This window comes from Ischnura elegans, chromosome 4 (assembly GCF_921293095.1).
Source record: "Ischnura elegans chromosome 4, ioIscEleg1.1, whole genome shotgun sequence".
In the NCBI taxonomy this organism is placed as follows: domain Eukaryota; kingdom Metazoa; phylum Arthropoda; class Insecta; order Odonata; family Coenagrionidae; genus Ischnura; species Ischnura elegans.
Genome location: NC_060249.1, coordinates 115680797 through 115700390, shown reverse-complemented (window position 1 = coordinate 115700390; position 19594 = coordinate 115680797). Strand labels below are relative to the sequence as shown.

At 37.8% G+C, this 19594-nt stretch overlaps 1 protein-coding gene across 1 annotated transcript; it reads left to right on the top strand.

Moving 5' to 3' along the window:
* Positions 1-3993: 3993 nt before the first annotated feature.
* LOC124157935 (leucine-rich repeat protein 1) lies at positions 3994-19373 on the top strand. The gene is made up of 8 exons (XM_046533035.1): positions 3994-4306; positions 4392-4545; positions 4888-5102; positions 6447-6647; positions 7595-7678; positions 13809-13921; positions 14043-14252; positions 18718-19373. Exons 1-8 carry the CDS (start codon positions 4133-4135, stop codon positions 18950-18952), a joined length of 1386 nt encoding a protein of 461 aa, XP_046388991.1. The 5' UTR covers positions 3994-4132; the 3' UTR covers positions 18953-19373.
* The last annotated feature ends 221 nt before the right edge of the window (positions 19374-19594 follow it).

The following is a 19594-nucleotide window of genomic DNA, read 5'->3' as shown; positions in this document are numbered from 1 at the left end:
AACTCCATTCGACGAGCATAAAAGAAGTGCTCAATTGAAAGACTTCCAGTCACATTTTTCCAAGCATCTCATCGAATCCAGCCATAAGTGTGATTTTAACATTAAATTTTTACATGTATTCGACAAAATGTTTAACTGTATGTTTTAGAAATTCTCGAAATCACTAAAGGCACTCACTCTTGCACCTATAATACCACAATTTTAAATGAGATGACTGAATTCAAGTGTTCCCCTTTCTTGTCAACTGTTTTAAAATCTGACTTCTTCCTTGCCAATCCCCCATACCCCAGTGACGACTGGTGGTTATATATCTAGGGTGTGCATTAGAGAAGATATACGATGATGAAAAAGGGCATGAAGCTCAAATGAATGCTGCTAAATGGCACTGAATGCATTGATGGACTATGATCCTGAGCGCAGGTAGTGTACATGGCAGCTACACTACCTAGGTACCTACAGCTGCGAGTTACTCACCAAATATGCCCGCTTGCACACTCGCGTTGTATTGAGCCACCCGAGCACCCACAAGCGATCGCATAGACCGAATATGCGGCCGGCAAGATGCCACGGGATCGCTCACTTGTAGAGCAGTGAATTTGCCAAGGAGATAGCAGTAGCATTTGGAGCTTCATATCCCATCTCTGTGTGGACAGGATTTTTATCTTTCCCTTTGCAGAGGATCACATAGTTTTTTTTATAATTCATTCATCTTTGGGTGTGCAGTTGCTAACATGCGTATATGCACGTGCTGTCACTGCCTTCCCACATCACCACCTGACCTTCTATCCGCCTCTCCCCCCCCAGCTTTTATACTTTCTATGTTTTGACCCTCCCACTAACCTGCCCCCCCCCCTCCCTCATCTGGTCTTCCTCCCCCTACTGCTGTTGGATATATAAGGCTAGACATTGCAATTGCTCCTTCTGTTTGTCTTGAGAATGATGCTAGAGCTGTCAAAACTAGTGGAACGGAACTTGGTTTTTGTTTCACCATGAACCCTGCTAAAAGTTCTTCGACTGCTAAATAGTATCAAAAGGGATTATACAACAGGCAACAACCAATTTATTCCCCCAACTCCCTTGCACTCACAAAAACATAAATCGAAGACATCTGATGAAAGAAAAGAAGCCTGTAGTTCAATAGCAGTTCCTCGAGGAAGCGAAGAGAAGAACGTCCTCCTCATTTTTTTCTCATTTCAGAGGAAATGGTAGGAATAAAGAAGATGATTTATGTACTAATTGTTAAGCTATCATGCATATAAATACAAGAATTAGATGTATTTAAAACTTAAGCAACCTCTTCTGCTAATCAAAAGGTGCTCGATTGAGAGTGAGAAAGAAACCTCATTCTGTCCGACAATACATACTAGTCTTGGACCAAGTGCACAATTCATCATCAACGGCAAGAGAAAGATACGGAGTGGTAGTGCAGTAGGTAGGTGAGGATCAGAGGATGAATGAAGGATGAGGAGGAAGCAGTGTAGGGATCCCTGAATCCCTGAGGGAATCAACAAGAATTTAACCACAAGCTTTAGCAGTGAATTACATAAAAATTAATTTGACTGAACATTCATATTGATTAACTCATTATCATGACAGAATTATCGTAAGGGAATTTAACATTATAATAAGAGAATTTTCTCACTATTGATTCACACGGGAGTAATGAGAGGAGAACTCCACCAATAATCAAAACATATTTATAAAATTGGAGCTACTACTATATAGTGAGACAGCCACACCTCTAATCACCACATAATATAGCATAAATACCCTATTAGTGGGCAAGAGAGAAAAAGTGTGGTGGACTAGGCAATTCTGTCTACAATTCGCATATAGCTCTGACACCTTACCACATTACTTTCTTCGATAAATTTTTGATACAACTAGTTTAAATATTCAGGGTACCTAGGTAACTATAGCTAGTCCTCAAAAAAATGTTCAAAATTGAGATGGTCAGCAACCAGTAGCTCATTGTTTTCATTTAAAATACGCATTTATCCAGCTATGTATTTAGCATGAAAGGAAAAGTATCATTCTTCAAGTCTGTAATACCAGGGTGTATTTCTACCCACTTTGAAAGATAGTTCACGATGGTCAATCACGTGACTGTACAGATGTAAATATATAACGTATGGAAGAAAAAATAAGGAATTGCGATGAGAAAGAAAGAATTAGCCACACATACTTGTTCACGCAAGTTTGAGTAGGTACGTGGTGGTTATCTAAAGGTTTACCTAAGTATGGTGACGTACTGAAGATAAAAATATTGTACAAAGGACCCTAGTAGAAAAAATTGTGTTCTTTTGGTGTTCTTTATATGTTCATTCAGTGTTCAAGTGTTCTTTTGATGTTCTTTTGGTGTTCTTTTATGTTCACCAATTTCTTGGTGTGTTCTTTTGATGTTCAATTTATGTTCTTTTTATGTTCATCTCAGTGAACACAAAATGAACATTTTTCTTTATGTTCCCTTTGAGTTCATTTTATGTTCACCATGGTGAACACAATATGAACATTTTTTTATGCGTTCATTTTATGTTCACTTTGTGTTCATTTTATGTTCACCATGGTGAACACAAATTGAACATTTTTTTATATGTTCATTTTATGTTCACTATGTTGAACACAAAATGAACATTTTTCTTTGTTGTTCTTTAAAATAAACCAGTATCAAAATTCTCATTCCTTGGAGGTGATTGTGGATAACTGCAGTTCATGTGTCATGACAAGTAGCTTTACATAAAACAAGTAATACAGATGATTTTGGAGACTTTGTCTACCAAAAATGAGTTTGAATTTCGCCATCTTGAAATCCACAAAACTGTATTTTTTAGCAGTTTTCCATAATATTTCTAGAAATTTAAAATAATGAATTTCTGGGAAAATTATCCCAAAATGAAGGCATATCATCAAAAAATGGACATTGAACGATCCGAGAATGCAATCAAGGAACACCTGAAAAGACTCTCAATATGTACTTTATTGCATACTAAACAGGGATAAGGCCTGAGCATATGGCTTCTACTATTAAGTTCGTTTCTAATAAAAAAAGCTGGAAATAAAATGATTTGATATTTATCCAAACACTGACATCTGATTCGCAAAAATGTGAAAGTATTCATGGTAATGATGGGACTTCCGTGAAAGCTTTTTCTTTGTTGTTCAACAAAATGTTCTTTTTATGTTCATTTTGTGTTCTTTTGATGTTCAAAAAAGTGTTCATTTTGTGTTCAAATTATGTTCTTTTTATGTTCACAGACGAGTGTTCATTTTGTGTTCTTTTTATGTTCTTTCTGTCACAAAACACATAAAAAGAACATAAAGTGAACATTTGGTGAACATTGAAGGAACAAAATTTGAACATTAAATGAACATAAAAAGAACACTGAATGAACACACTTTTTTCTACTAGGGGAATGGTTTCAAGGTACATTAACCCGCACGAGTTAATGCGTATTTAAAGACCATGGTCTGAATGCATGTACGCTTACGGTGGACCGGAAAAGAAAATGCACGATTGCACAGTTAAAATTAAAACAGGTTCTGTTTTCTGTGAATGCATTCGCACAGATGGGGTAGCTACATGGTGCATTTTGCGTTCATTCACGCGTTTCCATGCAATTTATAGACATTAACTCGTACGGGTTGACGTTCCATGTAACTTAAGACATCGACATAGGACTTGAAGGCAAAATTTCACACACTAATTCCTTGAATATCAATTATCTACACTCACCACTGATAGTTCACTTTTCCAGTTTCGGTAAATTTTCTAGGTCCCCAATCAAATGCATCCGAAATGCGAGAGCAATAGAGCAGTACGTCATTTATCGAGTATAAATTGAAGATTAATAAGGAAAATACGGACAAATAACCTTTCCAAGAGGGATTTTTTTATAAAATTACTTAATATATCGAATGATAACATGCGATAAAATGTATGACAAGCCTTTAAAACAAATTTCAGTTTCGCGCTTTAGAAGCGCACTACGACATTCTTCTGGAAAATGTAGATGGCGGCTGAAATAATACCGCGACTTCATGAGAAGAAACGGAGAAATGAATTGTAATTTCTTGTAACATGCCTTATTTTTGTGGTGATTAATCTGAAATTATTTGCACTTTATCGCTAAAAATGAAGATAATATGTGACGTAGAAGTAAGCAACCGTTTGCTGCCTTCTCAGAATATGACTGGTAGTAGACGAGCTGTGAGATCAACTTTGGGTATTGGGAAGTTAGACAGTAAATCCGAAAATATTTTTATTTTACATCAAACGACTCAAAACAAAACAGGAAATAAATATAAGGTATGTGGTACTTTAAAAATTATGAGTACATCCTTTTTGTCGATTGACAGGTTCTTCGTTTAGTACTGAAAGGTTGTTATTTTAGGTCACTGGAAACATAGAAGGTGTGTTTACTCGTTTTTCCTCGGAAGGAAAGGCCACAATTCGTTTTCGTGCTCCTCCTCATGATTTGTGCTTACGATCTGCTGACCCCATACAACTTAACTGTTTCTTGCGTCTTCTACGAAATACGCTCGAAGGTAAGTAAATCAAACTGTTGAAACTCCTTTGGTTGACGTATTAATTAATTTTTCTTAAAAATAAATATTTCAGCTACTCAAACATTTAACTCTTTGCAAAATTGACTTGTATTCAATTATGAATCCATCGACAGATAATTGCGAAATACTGCTATAATTCCCCATGGAATACGATTGAATATATCCTTTGAACAATTAAATGTATCTTTCATGGAAGAATATTTGTAAGGTTTTCATCCTTACTGAGGCTATGTACCTGCGTAGGTTGCTTCGTAATAGGTTAATTTAACGTGTGTCAAGAATGTGGTGACATATTTGACAGAAAATACTTTCCTTTGCCAGGGAAAGCAGATAGAGTTACATCCACCAAAGCAGAGACAGGAAATCTCAAAGAAAATAACCAGCTACCTGGGGAAGTGGGCAAATCTAAATCTCGCCTTGGTGTTATTTCCCCTGCATCGAAGCTGTTAGCTGGAATAAAAAGAACTCTTAAAATCTTCAAACGCTCTGACTATCCATCAGTTCTTGGTTTCCCAAAAACTCTGGAAGAACTGCAAGTGAGTTGCACCAACCAATAATTTTATGTGCGTCTGTTACTCTCTTTCAGCCATTTATTTTAGCCCTGTTTCGTATCTTCATGTTAAATTATGCCATTGGTATGTCTGTTTTAGAATATCCAATTTTTTAAACAATTTTGATAGATTCTAGTTAGTCACCTATTATAATAATAATTAAATTAAATAATTAAAAAAGTGATAAAAATTCTGCCAATTTAATTTTAGCTTTCCTGGTGACTGAAACTTTTCCCTAGTCTCAGCTTTGCCCATCAAAATGGTTTTTAATTTTTATGCATCGTGCAGCTGAGCTTTGCATATTTCCTTTCATTATTTGTGGAAAAAAATCCCCTGGTCAATTTATACCACTCATTGATCCCCTTTTTCTCATTTTAGTTCTCTTGAATGTCAAAAGTTGGTGTACAAGATTTTTAAAATTTGTACTCAGTTGATAGCAAGTCTTTTTTCAAGTGACAGAAATAGAAAATGCAAACGTATGCAGAGTAGTGTTGTTGGCACATCATATTTTCAAGGATGTCCTCTGCATCTATTACTGAATAGTTACAATAGAATTGTTCATAACAGAAAATTAGCTGCATCAATAAAGAATCGATACCTCCACTGCAAAAACGCTCAACAATCGCCCACCCGCTCAAATCCGCTCATCAAATAGCGCTATAACTCTGTTCATTTTATCTCTGCGGGTGAGCTGGTGTGGCCAAAGCAAGTGGAGATGAGGGGAGGGAAAGTTTCTCGACATGTGACTTTGCCTTTGCCAATCAGCAAACAGTAGGCGTGGCCTCAGTGAGTCGCTCTCTGGCCTCCGCCGAGTGAACTTCATGAATCTGCTCGTGGAGTAGTGTTGCCAAACTTCATGCGTTCTCCTTGTATTTGACTAAGTATGCCTTCCACCAACGGTGGCTCATTTAGTGCGGTAGCTGACTATGTCATGCACTTCTATGAAAGGATTATCCCCAATGCCTTCCAAATGAGTAGGTATATTGTCTCGGCACCACGGCCAAAATACCTATGGCCACCAATGACTCACACGTTTTCAGTGACAAAGTAGGGCGGCTACGTGCATTTGGCAACGTTATGTTCGCTCCTCCTCTCTCTCTCGGTACTACTCCACCCTTATCAGCGAAGCCATCCGAGAGAGTCCGGACTCTCATGAAAGCTCACCCTCAGACATAAAGTGAATAGACTATAGTAGTACTAGATGGATTTGATTCGGTGGGCAATTGTTGAGCGTTTTTGCAGTGGAGGTATCGGAATGTTTATAAGTGGGCCATTCTGTAATAAAGTTTGGTTTTTGTGACCAGATGGTAAATGGATTTTGATTTCCAGATCAGTCGCTTGCAGCTCTCATGCCTCGATCGCCAAGTGACTCGGCTCCCCTTGCTGCGGATGCTTGATCTCACAGACAATCGCTTGTCCTCCCTGCCAAAGGAATTAAGCCTTTTGCCTAATTTACGAGAGCTGCGATTGGCCCACAATTCATTTGGAGAGAGTTGTGATAAAGGAGTCTCATCAACATCAACGCGACTGGTAATGTGATTATACAGTCCCGTCAGCTACCTCTCTCTTCTCTTTGTCTAATCCCTCCATTCTTAAAGACCCCTGCATTCTGGATTGTCATGCCCAATTTTTTATCCAAAGCCGCAAGCTGTGTTTCACATATACACATTTGCATGTTAATTCTTTACACTCAGCAACTCAAGTTGCCATTGCCGCCAGCAGATGTATTAATTGCTGGTTTAATATTATAAAAATGTTGGAATATTTCTGGTGTCATCAGGAGAATTTTGGATGAACCTTGAGGTTCCTTTCTGACTTTATGTATGATTTGTTTAAGCATGTCATATACATTCATTATGAAATTATTTTAAATGGTTCCAATAAGTTACATGCATGATTGCATTTAATACCTCATTGTAAAAACATTTAACCCAGAAAATATTCCATGACCTATATGGTAAGCATGAGTTTGTTCTGGGCGTATTGGGTGAAATTTATTATATTGTGCTGTTTTGATCCCAGCTATAGTTAATGCTACTCATTCTGACTCTGTCATCTTGTTATTAATAATATTTGCTCGATAAAGATATTATGTGGTTGTAACAATGCATTACTATTGACTTCACTCACTGTGATTGCTATGTGGATAATTATTTATATATTATAAGGTCATCGATGATGAGAGGTGTGCTTATGATTAGTTCTTTGACTTTTTGGCTTTGATGATCAGATTATGTTCTAACAGTATGAATTTATTGTAATATTATGGCATTTTTTAAACTTTTTTAGTAATTTTGGAAGTTTTTTTTTCCTTCTCTGTTGCTTTTTTTTCATCTACAGTTACTTTAGCTGCTTAATTCTTTTATTAACTACTAAAATGTTCTTCATTAATTCATGTTTGTGAGTGAAGTAAAACATAAAAAAATCGTAAGGGTAAAATTCTTAAATTTCTTAATTGGTATTGGTATTTCTTTCAGAATGCTACAGAAAATGAAAAATGGGGTTGGATTGGTGGCAGCCTTCTCACTTCTCTGACATTTTTGGACCTATCTTATAATAAGGTGGAGTATTTTCTTCTAGCCTTCAATGCATTTCTACCGGGAAAAAATTAAGGCACAAATAGTTTATTTCATTATTTCATTGTAATAAATTCATGGGTGAAAAACCCTATCAAGTTGTAAAACAACAGAAATTTATGCTTTGGCATTCATACATATGCAGGGTTCCCACTCAACCGTGAAAAAACCTGGAAATAGCCGTGAATATCGTCATAAAACCTTAAAAATCTCTCAAACTTGATTGTAGAACAACAATAGACGGGTTAAAAGAAAAAAAAACTATATTTCAATCATGTTTCAAGGTCATTCACGTGCAGCCAATGTCCTCGCATTTATCTGCACACGTGTATTCGAAAGCGCAACTATTAATTGGTCCGTGTTTGCCATGACAGCACATTGACCTTAAGCCTGCGATTGGAAGACGTTAATCCTGGCAAAAAATCAGGCTCTTCTTCACTTCCCTGCCACCCTGCTCTCTCCGTTTTCCCACTCACACCCTTTTCGCCGGACATGAATTTTGCTAACGATAGGTGACGTCATGAGAGTTAGCACTGTCATTGCTGCGTTTGCATTCAAGGCATCTGTCGCGTTTGTTACAGTTTTAGTTAATGTGCGGCCGATGATTGTTACGTGATCAATATTTCTGCCTAAAATGCCCTATCTACAAACCGTGAATTTGATGACATGTAGACCGTGAAAACCTGGAAAAAACCGTGAATTTTATAATGTAGTTGGAGTGGGAACCCTGATATGTACTTCAAAATGCAACTGAAGTTGCCATTTCCAGTAGCAGGTGTTTTAATTGCTGGTTAAATGCCCTAGTTGCATTTTTCTGGTTTCGTATCACACTCTTGTTTTTATACATATTCTCTTCTAACCTTCAATGCATTTTCATTGTAAAAAATTAAGAAACCAATATTTTATCTTAATAAATCCAGGGAAAAACCCAATGAAGTTGTAAAATGGTGGAATTGTCTTTATTGCTGGTTTTCAACTCCTCGTCTACGATACCCCTTGTCTGTGCAAGTATTGAACATATTTTTGTAGCTCTTCATGCCGTACTTAATATTATTTATGCTGTATTTATTTACCACCAACATCTTATCTACTAATGTTCGGTGATCATTGTGAGGAGTTGGAAGGAATAGCAACACTGTTTCCCCTGACTCAAAAATACTGAATCTTGGCGATTATAGTATATCGGATATCTCATGGGTTGATGTTAGATCTCATAATGCTCATGCCAGGTGCAATATCTCTGCAAAGTCTTGTTGGACAGAATAATATTCCTGGACATCGAACTGCAAAACAGTATCACTGATATTAACACGTTGACCGCCATGATGTTTTTAGTAGATATGGCCTCTGATGCCATTAGTGTTTTTCATTCAGTCAACTATTCCCGGATCATATAACATTAAATGTGTTTTTGTACTTTACTTAAAATAAATATTTATATTCTGACGCCACAACAATCATGGTCCATACGTTAGCAAGAGATTCCGGTCGCTCGTGGCGTCAGAAATCCACTTTGAAACAGTCGCTTGGAGGCCAGTCAGTATGACGGGCGTGGCGTGACGGGAGCCAATCGACTCCTGTCATTATGACCAGCTTGGCGGTCAACGTGTTAATGACAGAATCTTTGAACTGTGTTTGTCAAATATTAACCCGTCAGCGCCCAAAGTTTTTTTTCAAAATCACACATCTTTCACTTTTATAAAATATGATAAATGAGCTTAACACAATGAACTCAATTCAAACTGACTGAATAATAGAGGAAACCTTTGTGGCATTTTTTAGTGTTACCCCCCCCCCCCCCCCCCAAAAATTTCTGGTACCCCTCCCCCCCCAGAAATTCTTCGAACTTCCTCGAACTTCCTCCGAACTTATCCGCAGAACTTCTCCCGCTAAGGATTTTTCGCGCTAAGGTTTTTCGCGCAAAGGATTTTCGCGCAAAATGGCCCTGTTAGCAAAATGCCCTGTCTCGCAAAATCCTGTCTCCGGAAAATGCTGCCTCCGGAAAGCAGCATCCGAAAGCCAGCATCCGAAAGCCAGCACCGGAAGCCAGCACCGAACCCAGCCTACCTGCAATCCAAGACTTATATAATAATAATAATAATAATAATAATATGTTTTATTTGCCCAAAAGACCAAGGTACATTTGCACAGGTATAAGGCACGTCCATCAAAAACATCACAAGCATAAAATAAGTGTACATATATATCACATATAATAAAACACTCATAACAAAGAAAGGAAAAAAAAAATCACGTATAACATTCCATCAAGCCCTTAGCTCATGTAATATTCTTCCAAAGAGTAATATGAACCTGAAAGAAGGAACCTTTTTAATTGTATTTTGAAAGCATTAAATTTTTTAATATTTTTTAAATCAGCAGGGAGTTTATTATAAAGTCGTACCCCCATTTCCCTCGGGCCCAGTTTGTTTAAGTTTGTTCTTGTAGTAGTGTAATGTATGTCATGCTTGCATCTTGTGTGATGGGGGTGATGGTCACTATTAAGTGGAAAGCTTATGATATGAGATTTGATGTACAGCACAGTAATCATGATATAAATGCAAGGCAGAGGCAGAAGGCCTAGCTCCTTGAATAGGGGTCTGCATGAGTATCTGGATGGTTTCTGGGCTATTATTCTTACAGCCTTTTTCTGAAGTCTGAAAATGCGTAATGAGTTGATATGAGAGGAGCCCCAAAAAATTATACTGTGTAAGATATGGGAATAAAACTCCCCATAGTACAGAGTAAGGAGTGTATCCCTTCTTACTGAACTACTGAGTTGTCTTAGTAGGTAACATGTGGAACTTAGTTTATGACTCAAGAGATCAGTATGTTGGTTCCAAGAAAGATTTGAACTCAAACATACACCCAGAAACTGAAGAGAAGACACTTGCTCAATTGATTTGTGATTACTCTTAATAAGTAGGCTTGATGAGAGATTTTTCGTTTTGGAGAAATGAATCAATTTGCTTTTTTCAGCGTTTACAATTAAATGGTTTTCATTGGCCCACTTACCAAGTATTTCCGTAACTTGCCTAGCTTTATCAATTAGGTAGCTACGTGAAGAGGAGGAGATGATCACATTTGTGTCATCCGCGTATAGGATTGGTGTAATATTATCTGTGTATGATAAAGTTGTAGGTAAATCATTAATGTATATCAAGAATAGAAAAGGTCCAAGAATAGACCCTTGTGGGACACCCATTGAGGATGAACAAATACTAGAGGTATGTTTAGTGCCTTCGATCAAAAGATTTACCGTCTGAGATCGATTGTGAAGGTACGATGCAATCCAGTTGAGAGGTGTGCCTCTGATGCCCATACTATCTAGTTTGCACAAGAGCAGCTTATGATTCACAAGGTCAAATGCCTTGGAGAAGTCAAAGAAAAGCCCCAAAGTTTCACATTTGTTATCAATGGAAAGTAGTATATTGTCGATTGCTCGATAAATTGCAGAAGTGGTAGACTTACCTTGAAGAAAACCATGTTGGTCTTTGGAAAAGAGGTTAAATTTGTCCATGTAGGATATTAATTGAGTGTACATGACTCTCTCAAAAATTTTGGAAAATGTATTCTGTAGTGAAATCGGCCTATAGTTATTGAGGTCATCAATGCTGCCCTTATTTTTGTAGAGAGGAATTATTCTTGACCTTTTTAGTGGTGTTGGGAAAATGCCCAGTTTCAGTGATTCATTCACTAAGTGTATTAGAGGTAACTTTATGATATCAAAACAGGATAATATCACTTTCCCAGTTATTTCATCTGGCCCAGTACTTTCTTTGCGGCTTAGTTTGGTAATGATTGACTTGAGATCAGATTCTCTGCAGGGACTGGTAAAGAATGACATAGTAGTGGTGAATGACGGTCTGAAAGGATTATTGGATGAGGTTGAGCTAGGAGTTTTGGAGAAATGTTGATTGAAAAGATCAGCAAGGGCAGTGTAATTTATTTGAGCGCCTGTTGTAGTGTCCTTCATTTTCGGTAGAGAGTGATTTTTAAGATTTCCTTTGGCAGCATTTATAATTTTCCAGGCAGTTTTTGTTTTGTTGGTTGCATTAAATAATGTATTGTCATTAAATGTCCTTTTTGCAGTTACAATTAATTTCCTATACCATATTTTCATTTCCTTGTAATGTGCCTTACAATCCTCATTACCAGATGCTTTTGATTCAATTGCGAGGTTTTTAAGGACTTTCGAGTAAAATTGAATATCCTTGGTGACCCAGGATAATCAGCATAGGACTATATATATAGGACTACTGCGGAGGAATACTTACTCCTTGGCAAGCAAGGGGAACTCGGTGCTAAGGCCTTAGTATTGCACTTGGAGTGAGAAGTTTTACCATTGTCCTATCACAACTCTCTCTCCCTCCAACACCTCACCCCGGTATCTCCCTCCCCTCCATGTGTTCCAATGAACTATCCCTCTGATTCCTCTGATGTCTCCAACCCAGAAGTTGAGGGGAAAATTCTGGGTGCTGTGCTGTTGTCTCAAAACCAGGGAATGCTGATTTTGTGGAGCGGCCGTTCTATGCAGAGTGGCGCCGTAGTTGAATTCGCCTGCCTACCCCTCCACTCCCTGGAAGAATCCCTCCCCTCAAATCCTGGCTTTTCCTGAATAGGAGAGCCCTCTTTCTGGTCTTGGCCTGCTGGGAGACACATGTCTTGTGAGGCATGGCATATTTAGAGCAATTTTCTGCTGGTATTTTAGCTGGTAATGTTTCCTTTGGGATCATGAATTACTATCATTGTTTTCTGTAATACTTCTGATTTTTTGAATACTCTACTTTAAATAGATATCGTACGGTAATAACTCGTAAATTGTTTTTGGCTACCTTTTTCTTGTGAGCTGTTTTTCTTGTTTGTGGAGTCTTTCCCTGATCCAGTTTGTGACCGACGGTTGGAGTATTTCCCTTGTCTGGACTTACGTGAAAAATCAACCAGATTTTACGACGTAACGTCACACCTTCTACTAAGTATGTGCACCGAAATGCGCACAAAAATTCACATATTAAATGCATTGCAGAAGCATTGGCTCTGCACTGCACTGAGTGCCATATGGCACCCGTGGGCGTTGACTTGACGTGGGCGTGTGATTAAGTCATAGTCATAAGCTAGTGTAGCCCTGTAGTGAAGCAGGACACTCATCACTCATCCCTGAGTTTTAACATTCAAGTACTTTGTGATATTAATCATAGATTTAAAGCTAAATATATGTACTTCATATAACTTCAAATATGGCTATTATGTAGCTATTTTGAGCATCTTCTTGAAATTGATTGGAAAAAAAACTTAAATATGCCTATTGAGTTAGCTGTGGATGTGCCCTCAGTTATCATCATGATTATAGGTGTCGCCAAAATTCATATTAGGTCCCCAAGGGGGAGGACAAAGGGACCTCATATCTCAGCCCTGCCCAGCAGGTCATGAATAAAGCACATCAACAGCTTCATTTTTATGAGGGGTGGCTGCCTCCCCCTTCCCAATTGGGTATTATCTTGATCACAATGCTAATCCATGTTGCAATAGAACCTTACTACATTAATGCAGGATTATTTCCCCTCAATCTCAATGGCTAATCTTTCCAACACGTAAGCTTAATGGCTCTCTTCCCTCTTCTTCACTATAATCCTCAGATTTCCTGTGAAACTGGACCTCACACAATATCTGATACTTGCTTTACACCTAATTACCAATTAAACTCTGGCGTGATAGCAAAATTATAATTTATGATGTCCAACTATAGCAAACTCTGCCACTTTCCATGTGTCAATTATTTTGTTATCCTGAGTAATCACACTTTAAAACACTGCATTAATTGTCTATGCATTAATATTTAACTCTTGCATTGCATATAGCCTGTGGTTCCTTAAACTATTTTCGCCTTGTTAAGTGTTTTCATAAGAACGCATATACCTGATAAGTCCATTTTGAAAGGACTTTTTTATATGTATATTTTATTAGAATACATAGTTATTTGTGAAGTTAAAGTGTTAAACCATTATGAATTGACTAGTCACCCATTATAATTTTTTTCCTTGGCTATACTGTTCATATGTTATGACTTATGTTGCTGTTTTCAATGGTCAATTTACGTTCAATAATTTCCTTTCAGATAAAGCATGTTCCGGATGTTTTGTGCAGGTTGAAATCATTATTAAACTTGAAGTTGGACCATAATGAAATTTCAGTGTTACCATCTGGCCTGGGTACCATGTGTAAGCTCAGGTATTTTACTGACATTTTATTCACATGTGCTTTTTGAGCAATGTGGTGCAAGCTGTTGAGTGGTTTTCAGTCTTTTGTTTATCATCGTGGGTAATAACATATCGTTCCTCTTTTTATTCAGACTGCTCTCGGTCTCAAACAACAGTCTGCTCTATCTCCCTGGAAGTCTCCGAAAACTGAGACTGGAAGCCATTGACATATCCAACAACCCTCCGATGGAGAGAGAAATGCAGCTGCCGAGGAGACTTTGGCCTGAAAGTCTTTCCCCTTCAGCCGTTCTCGGAATGCCTACACTCTTCGAGTTTGCTGCTCGCAAGGTGGTGTCAATGGGGTAAGATCTTTTTCTTCTCTTGAGGACCAATGATTTGCATAGTTGAAAAATAATCCTTTTAACAGTTTTTTTCTATTTTACAAAAACTTAACTATTTTCAATGGAATTAAAAACATTTATGTAGATTATTCCTGTCGAAAGGCTGTTCAAATAAGATTTTTTACCTATGTACTAATTCCTCTACTTAAGAATAATCTACTTACAAAAAAAAACATCCTACGAATGAAGAGTTGTATGAGCATGCATACCCTATGAAAAAATTCAAGTTTTCCCTAAATTTCAAAGTACCACTTTTGGAGTAGGCCAATATTAATGGCTGTGCGGCGTAGAGGAACTCATCCAACTGGCCCTTATGTGCATGAAATATTCTATGCCATGAGGTATATTAACTACATTATTATGTTATATACAAGGATTGCATGGAAAGTAATGCACAATATTTTTTTCTTAGATTTTTATTTATTGCACATAATGAGAATCACTCACACGAAAGAATGATGTTTAAACTACGCACCCTATTTTTCCACGTAATCTCAATCCTGTCATATGGCCTCCCTCTAGCGAGAAACAAGGGTATGTTTGCCTTGTTGGTACCATAGGGTGGTTTCCTATTATCTTTTTTTTTCCTAAATCGAAAGATTATTACTCCTGGAGTACGTATTTTACGCTTTTAGATTTTTTAATGACGATATCTATTTTTCGCAATTAAACAAAAAGTGAAAAATTTCAAGCACGCGAAAACGCGACGGCTAAGTAGGAATGATGGGAAAAAGTCCGTTTGATGCATTTCTGGTTCCCCCTCCCACCTTGTGAGGTGACCTTGGGGTGAGGCTTGAGCACTGATACCACGCAGGCTGCTAGCAGGTAGCTGAATACCCTGCTGGCTGGTAGCGCTTGGCTTAAATAACGATTATTAATATCTTATCAAATAAAGAAAACTTTCCGACCTTAGCCAGTTTTAATAGGTGATTGTTAAGGCATGTTTCCCTGAGCTCTGTGCCTCATGTATGCATTGGTAATCTCAGACGATGTAAAACTCCTATCTACTCGTATAGAAACTAGGTCCCTGTGACGTCACGTGGAGTGGAATCGTATGGGTGCCAATCTGGCCTTTTTCAAATGGGGATAAAATTGACCGTTGCCATTCGTCTAAACTGGGATTTCTAAAACCAAATAATTTGTATACACCCATGTCTCGTATAGCGCAATTTCGATTAGCGCAATTTCGATATAGCGCAAATTCGTTCCTCGGGGAAACATTGCAACGCAGTGTAGCCTAATCAAAAATCTTAAACGCTCTCGTGATAAAACGTGAACTTGCGCTAAGTACACACGAAATTTCTATCAATTTACGCATAGTAATATTATTTCTTGCCTCAAATATTCTTTTTTGTTTATATATTAATCGAAATTCATTGCTGCGCAATTGCCAAAAGTATTACTCGTCATTGGGTCTAGATAGCCGGCCTACCGAAGATTTATCTCGTCTTCTTAACAGAATGTAATAAATAATTTAGATCGTTAATTAAGCGTGGGGCTAGTGGAAATGAGTTTTTTTTCAGCAATACGGTTTGAGACGTATTTTTGCCGTCGTAGGTTACCGGGCGATTGACTTCCAGGTAGAGAGTCTACGCTAAAGCCTTCAAGGTCATCGGTATTCACGGGGGAGAAATGGAGCGGTGGCCGAGTTGAGCATGAATAGCATCAACACATAAAAGGGTCCGCTATAGAGTCTCAAACACAATGGCTTCGTTCCCTCCCCGCAGTCTTAGGCCTTCTGCGTCTCAGGAATACAGTTCAGCAGTGGAAGGTGATTTAGATAGAGCCATACAGAGTAAAAACCAAGAGAATATGGCAAAAAATAGGAATGCGTGTAGAAAAATCAAGAATTTATCAATAAAAACTATAAACCTAGAAGAGGACTTGAGAGAGGTCTATTGCTTTGAAAATGGAGAGCGTCAAAGCGATATTGCGCGGAAGTTTAAACTCACGATGCCTTATTCTGAATAAAGACGAAGGTAAAATATCAGTGACCTCAGCCGCACCAACTTCAACCAAGCGGTCTACACACACGGAAAGTTCATGGTGAATCAGTACAAAAAGACGAGAGTGGTAATCGCTCCGAGACATTAAGTGAAAGCTCCGGTTGGTTCCAGAATTTAAACGGCAAGCAGGTATTTTCAGTGCGGCGATATCAGGTGAATCTGCAAGTGTTGATAGCGCAGCCACCACAACATTTTCTGATGAACTCCAAGCTGTTATTGAAAGTGGCTCCTTTCCCCCTCAACTAGTTTTTAGTGTTGATGAGACGATATTCTTTTGGAAAAGAATGCATTCTCGTTCATTCATTTTCAGGAAAGGAAAACCTGGGTCAGGTTTCAAGGCATTTAAAGACTGTTTCACGTAGCTGCTAATGACTCGGAGGACTTCAAATGAAAATGATTTATCATTCATAAACTCCGCTAGCTATGAAATGTCATTTAAAGTAGCATTTTCCTGTCATTTCGATGAGCGACAAAAGGGCCTGGTTGACACAATAGTTGTTTTTAGACTAGTTTGAAAAATCATCAACTGCCGGCAACGCATTACGATCCCCTGAGATAGCAGATGTTAGCCCACCCGCACGACAGGATGGAATTTCGAAAGCACGTAAGAATTTTTTTTAACGTGAATAAAAGTCTTTGAATGCGTGAATACTATCTTTAAAGATGTTTTAAACTATAAATATTTATAGAAATAATGTTTTCTAAGGCTTTTTATGGGAATATAGATGTTTTAGGGGAAATTCAATACCCAAGACCTATGCTACCTATGGAACCTATGGAACGCAACCCTATCTTCCCTATGTTAAAACGCTCTCGTATAACGCAAATTCGTATAGCGCAAAGACCCCAAGGAACGCATCCCTTGCGCTATACGAGACATGGGTGTATTATGAATACACTAATGGTGGGTAAGGAATCGCAATCAATGCATTTCGTTTTCTTTGATGAAGGAAACTACCGTATTCTTTTTCTGGTTCCCAACTGAATCTTGGATCACTGTCGAAGAGCCTTCTGATGTCATCGTCCTCTGAGTCAGCGACTAGCAGTACTTTTATTTTGCAGCAAATATCCCATAGACTTTCCACAAACTTTTTTCAATATTCCTTGCAGTTTCTTTCTTTGCAGTGAGAAATTTAATGACGGCACGCTGTCTTGCAACATTTACATCACTTACAGGTGCAATTTTTAAAACGGTCCTGTTGTTATGATTTATGTCAAAAGAGCCAGAAATTTTGTGTGTGCACCCATGGAACTTCAGATAATGCATATCGATGGCTAAGTTCTAACTACACATACAGCAGACTGCCGATTATCCGGCTGCTGTATATCCGTGTTGCGGATTATCCGTGCATGATTTTCACTCTCGCTCAATTTTTTCTGCGATCTTTATATAAAAAATCGGACGAAAAATCATCGGAATTACGGCATTAAATATAGGATACACCGGGCTTATTATTTCCATTAGAATCTCCTTCGTAAAACGGAAGGGATCACGCTCTAGCTGCATTCACGGGAGTACCCTGTTCCTGTTTTCCAAGCCTCGCAGTGCGCGACCTCGCTCATTGATCACGGATACACGTCGTGCAGCAGTTGCAACCCGGACAACTTGTGCGAGACGCAACTACGTGGCGTGGTGCCTGACAGTAGTTTCCAACGTCGAGCAGTGGTTTCGAAGCATTCATGCAAACTAATTTTCTGTATCCGTGATCACACAGCCACAGATGTGTGGTTTTTGCAACCAGGCCTTAGATGGAGCATTAATAACACAAGTACAACCATGTTATCACCACTTAAACGATTGCGAACTGGCAAAGAAAGCTCTCAACGAGTCCAGGAAGCACTCTTAAATAACAAAATAACTGCATAAATAATAATATATTGTATTTTTTAGGTAAATTATGAGCATTGCAAGACATTTAAGAGAAAGTTTGGGTTTTATGTGTTTTGTGATTATTAGTGCCGTCTCTCCCCATCATTAGCCCAGATCATTGGGAGTGTACTGTAGTTTTGAAAAATAATATTTAACTAGATATTACCTTTATATTAGCTTAAAGTACTTTAAATTAAAAAGTTTCAAAGTGCCAATTTAATCCCCACACACACACCTGATTTGAACCTTAACCATTCAAAACAATGCACTGAATTGTTGAGGCCTTTACTTTGTAGAATTCCGTTATATGGTTGGAAGGAAATTACTTTGCTTTTCTACAAAACAGGATTTTCAAGATATTTTAAGACTAAGGATAAGATATTTTCAAGACTAGTCTATGGTACAGTGTAACCGAAACTAGTCGGCAATAAAGTGTGTGTTTTGTAAAAAAGCAAAGTAATTTCCTTCCTACCATACATTCAAAACAAGTTGAGATAATCCTAATATTTTATTTGAAGTTATCCTTTGCTGATCATAATTTTTTTTTCAGTTTGCATCCTACTGCCAGTGATGTCCCCTACCCGATTGTGACTTACCTTTCCAGTGCCAACTTTTGCATTTGTGGTGGTCCATGCTTTGAATCCAAACTAAAAGTGCTCATTTCTATGGATCCACGGAGTATTGCATTCTCTGTGGCATGGACATCAGGATCTGGCAACCCTCCAACATTGGCATATTTGTGCTCTCTCAAATGCTTGGAATCTGTGAAGAAAGCTGTATACTGAACTGTTGAAACTGGGAAAGAAGAGAAATATTTTCTGAAAACCCCGAGTATTCTTAATTTTCTGCAAATGGATACTAAACAGGAATTCAAGGAGATAAACCTTGAAGGCCTCAAAGCATCACTTAAATGAGTATCCAAGTCAAGAGACAGCATTTGAATGTCAAACATCCTGGACACAGTGATATGTTTTGTTGGTGTACTAACCACATTTTATCCTCCTGTGATAAACCTAGATGCTAAGGTCTGTTGATATGTAAATACATTTCATTTTATCGCACCATCTCAATGAAAAACCTGGAAGAAGACTCATATTGTAAGCAACCATTCTTTTTTGTGAAAAAATAGAAGTTTGTTCATTTTTTGATCTTCTGTCGTGGTGTTCTAAAATGTTTACAATGTTGTATAAAATAATTTGATAATGATGTGTATTTTATTTATTCCAAATATATTAGATATGAAAACTCATTTGTAAAATGCTTATATTATTTTTTAATGTTCCTGGCATATGCAAGCTTCCATTTTATTCCTTTACTAGTTAATCTTCATTTTTGAAGTATCTTTGATGTAAAAAAATCATTGCTGTTGTTACTAGTGCATAATTTACCCCAAATAATATGCAAGCCCATAGAGGCACTGAACGCAG

Bases quoted from the DNA above. Each gene is read 5' to 3' on its own strand.
- LOC124157935 (XM_046533035.1), top strand. From the start codon at position 4,133: ATGAAGATAATATGTGACGTAGAAGTAAGCAACCGTTTGCTGCCTTCT. The intron at 4,546-4,887 runs GTAAGTAAATCA...TTCCTTTGCCAG, and splicing joins TCTACGAAATACGCTCGAAG to GGAAAGCAGATAGAGTTACA. The intron at 7,679-13,808 runs GTGGAGTATTTT...ATTTCCTTTCAG, and splicing joins TGGACCTATCTTATAATAAG to ATAAAGCATGTTCCGGATGT.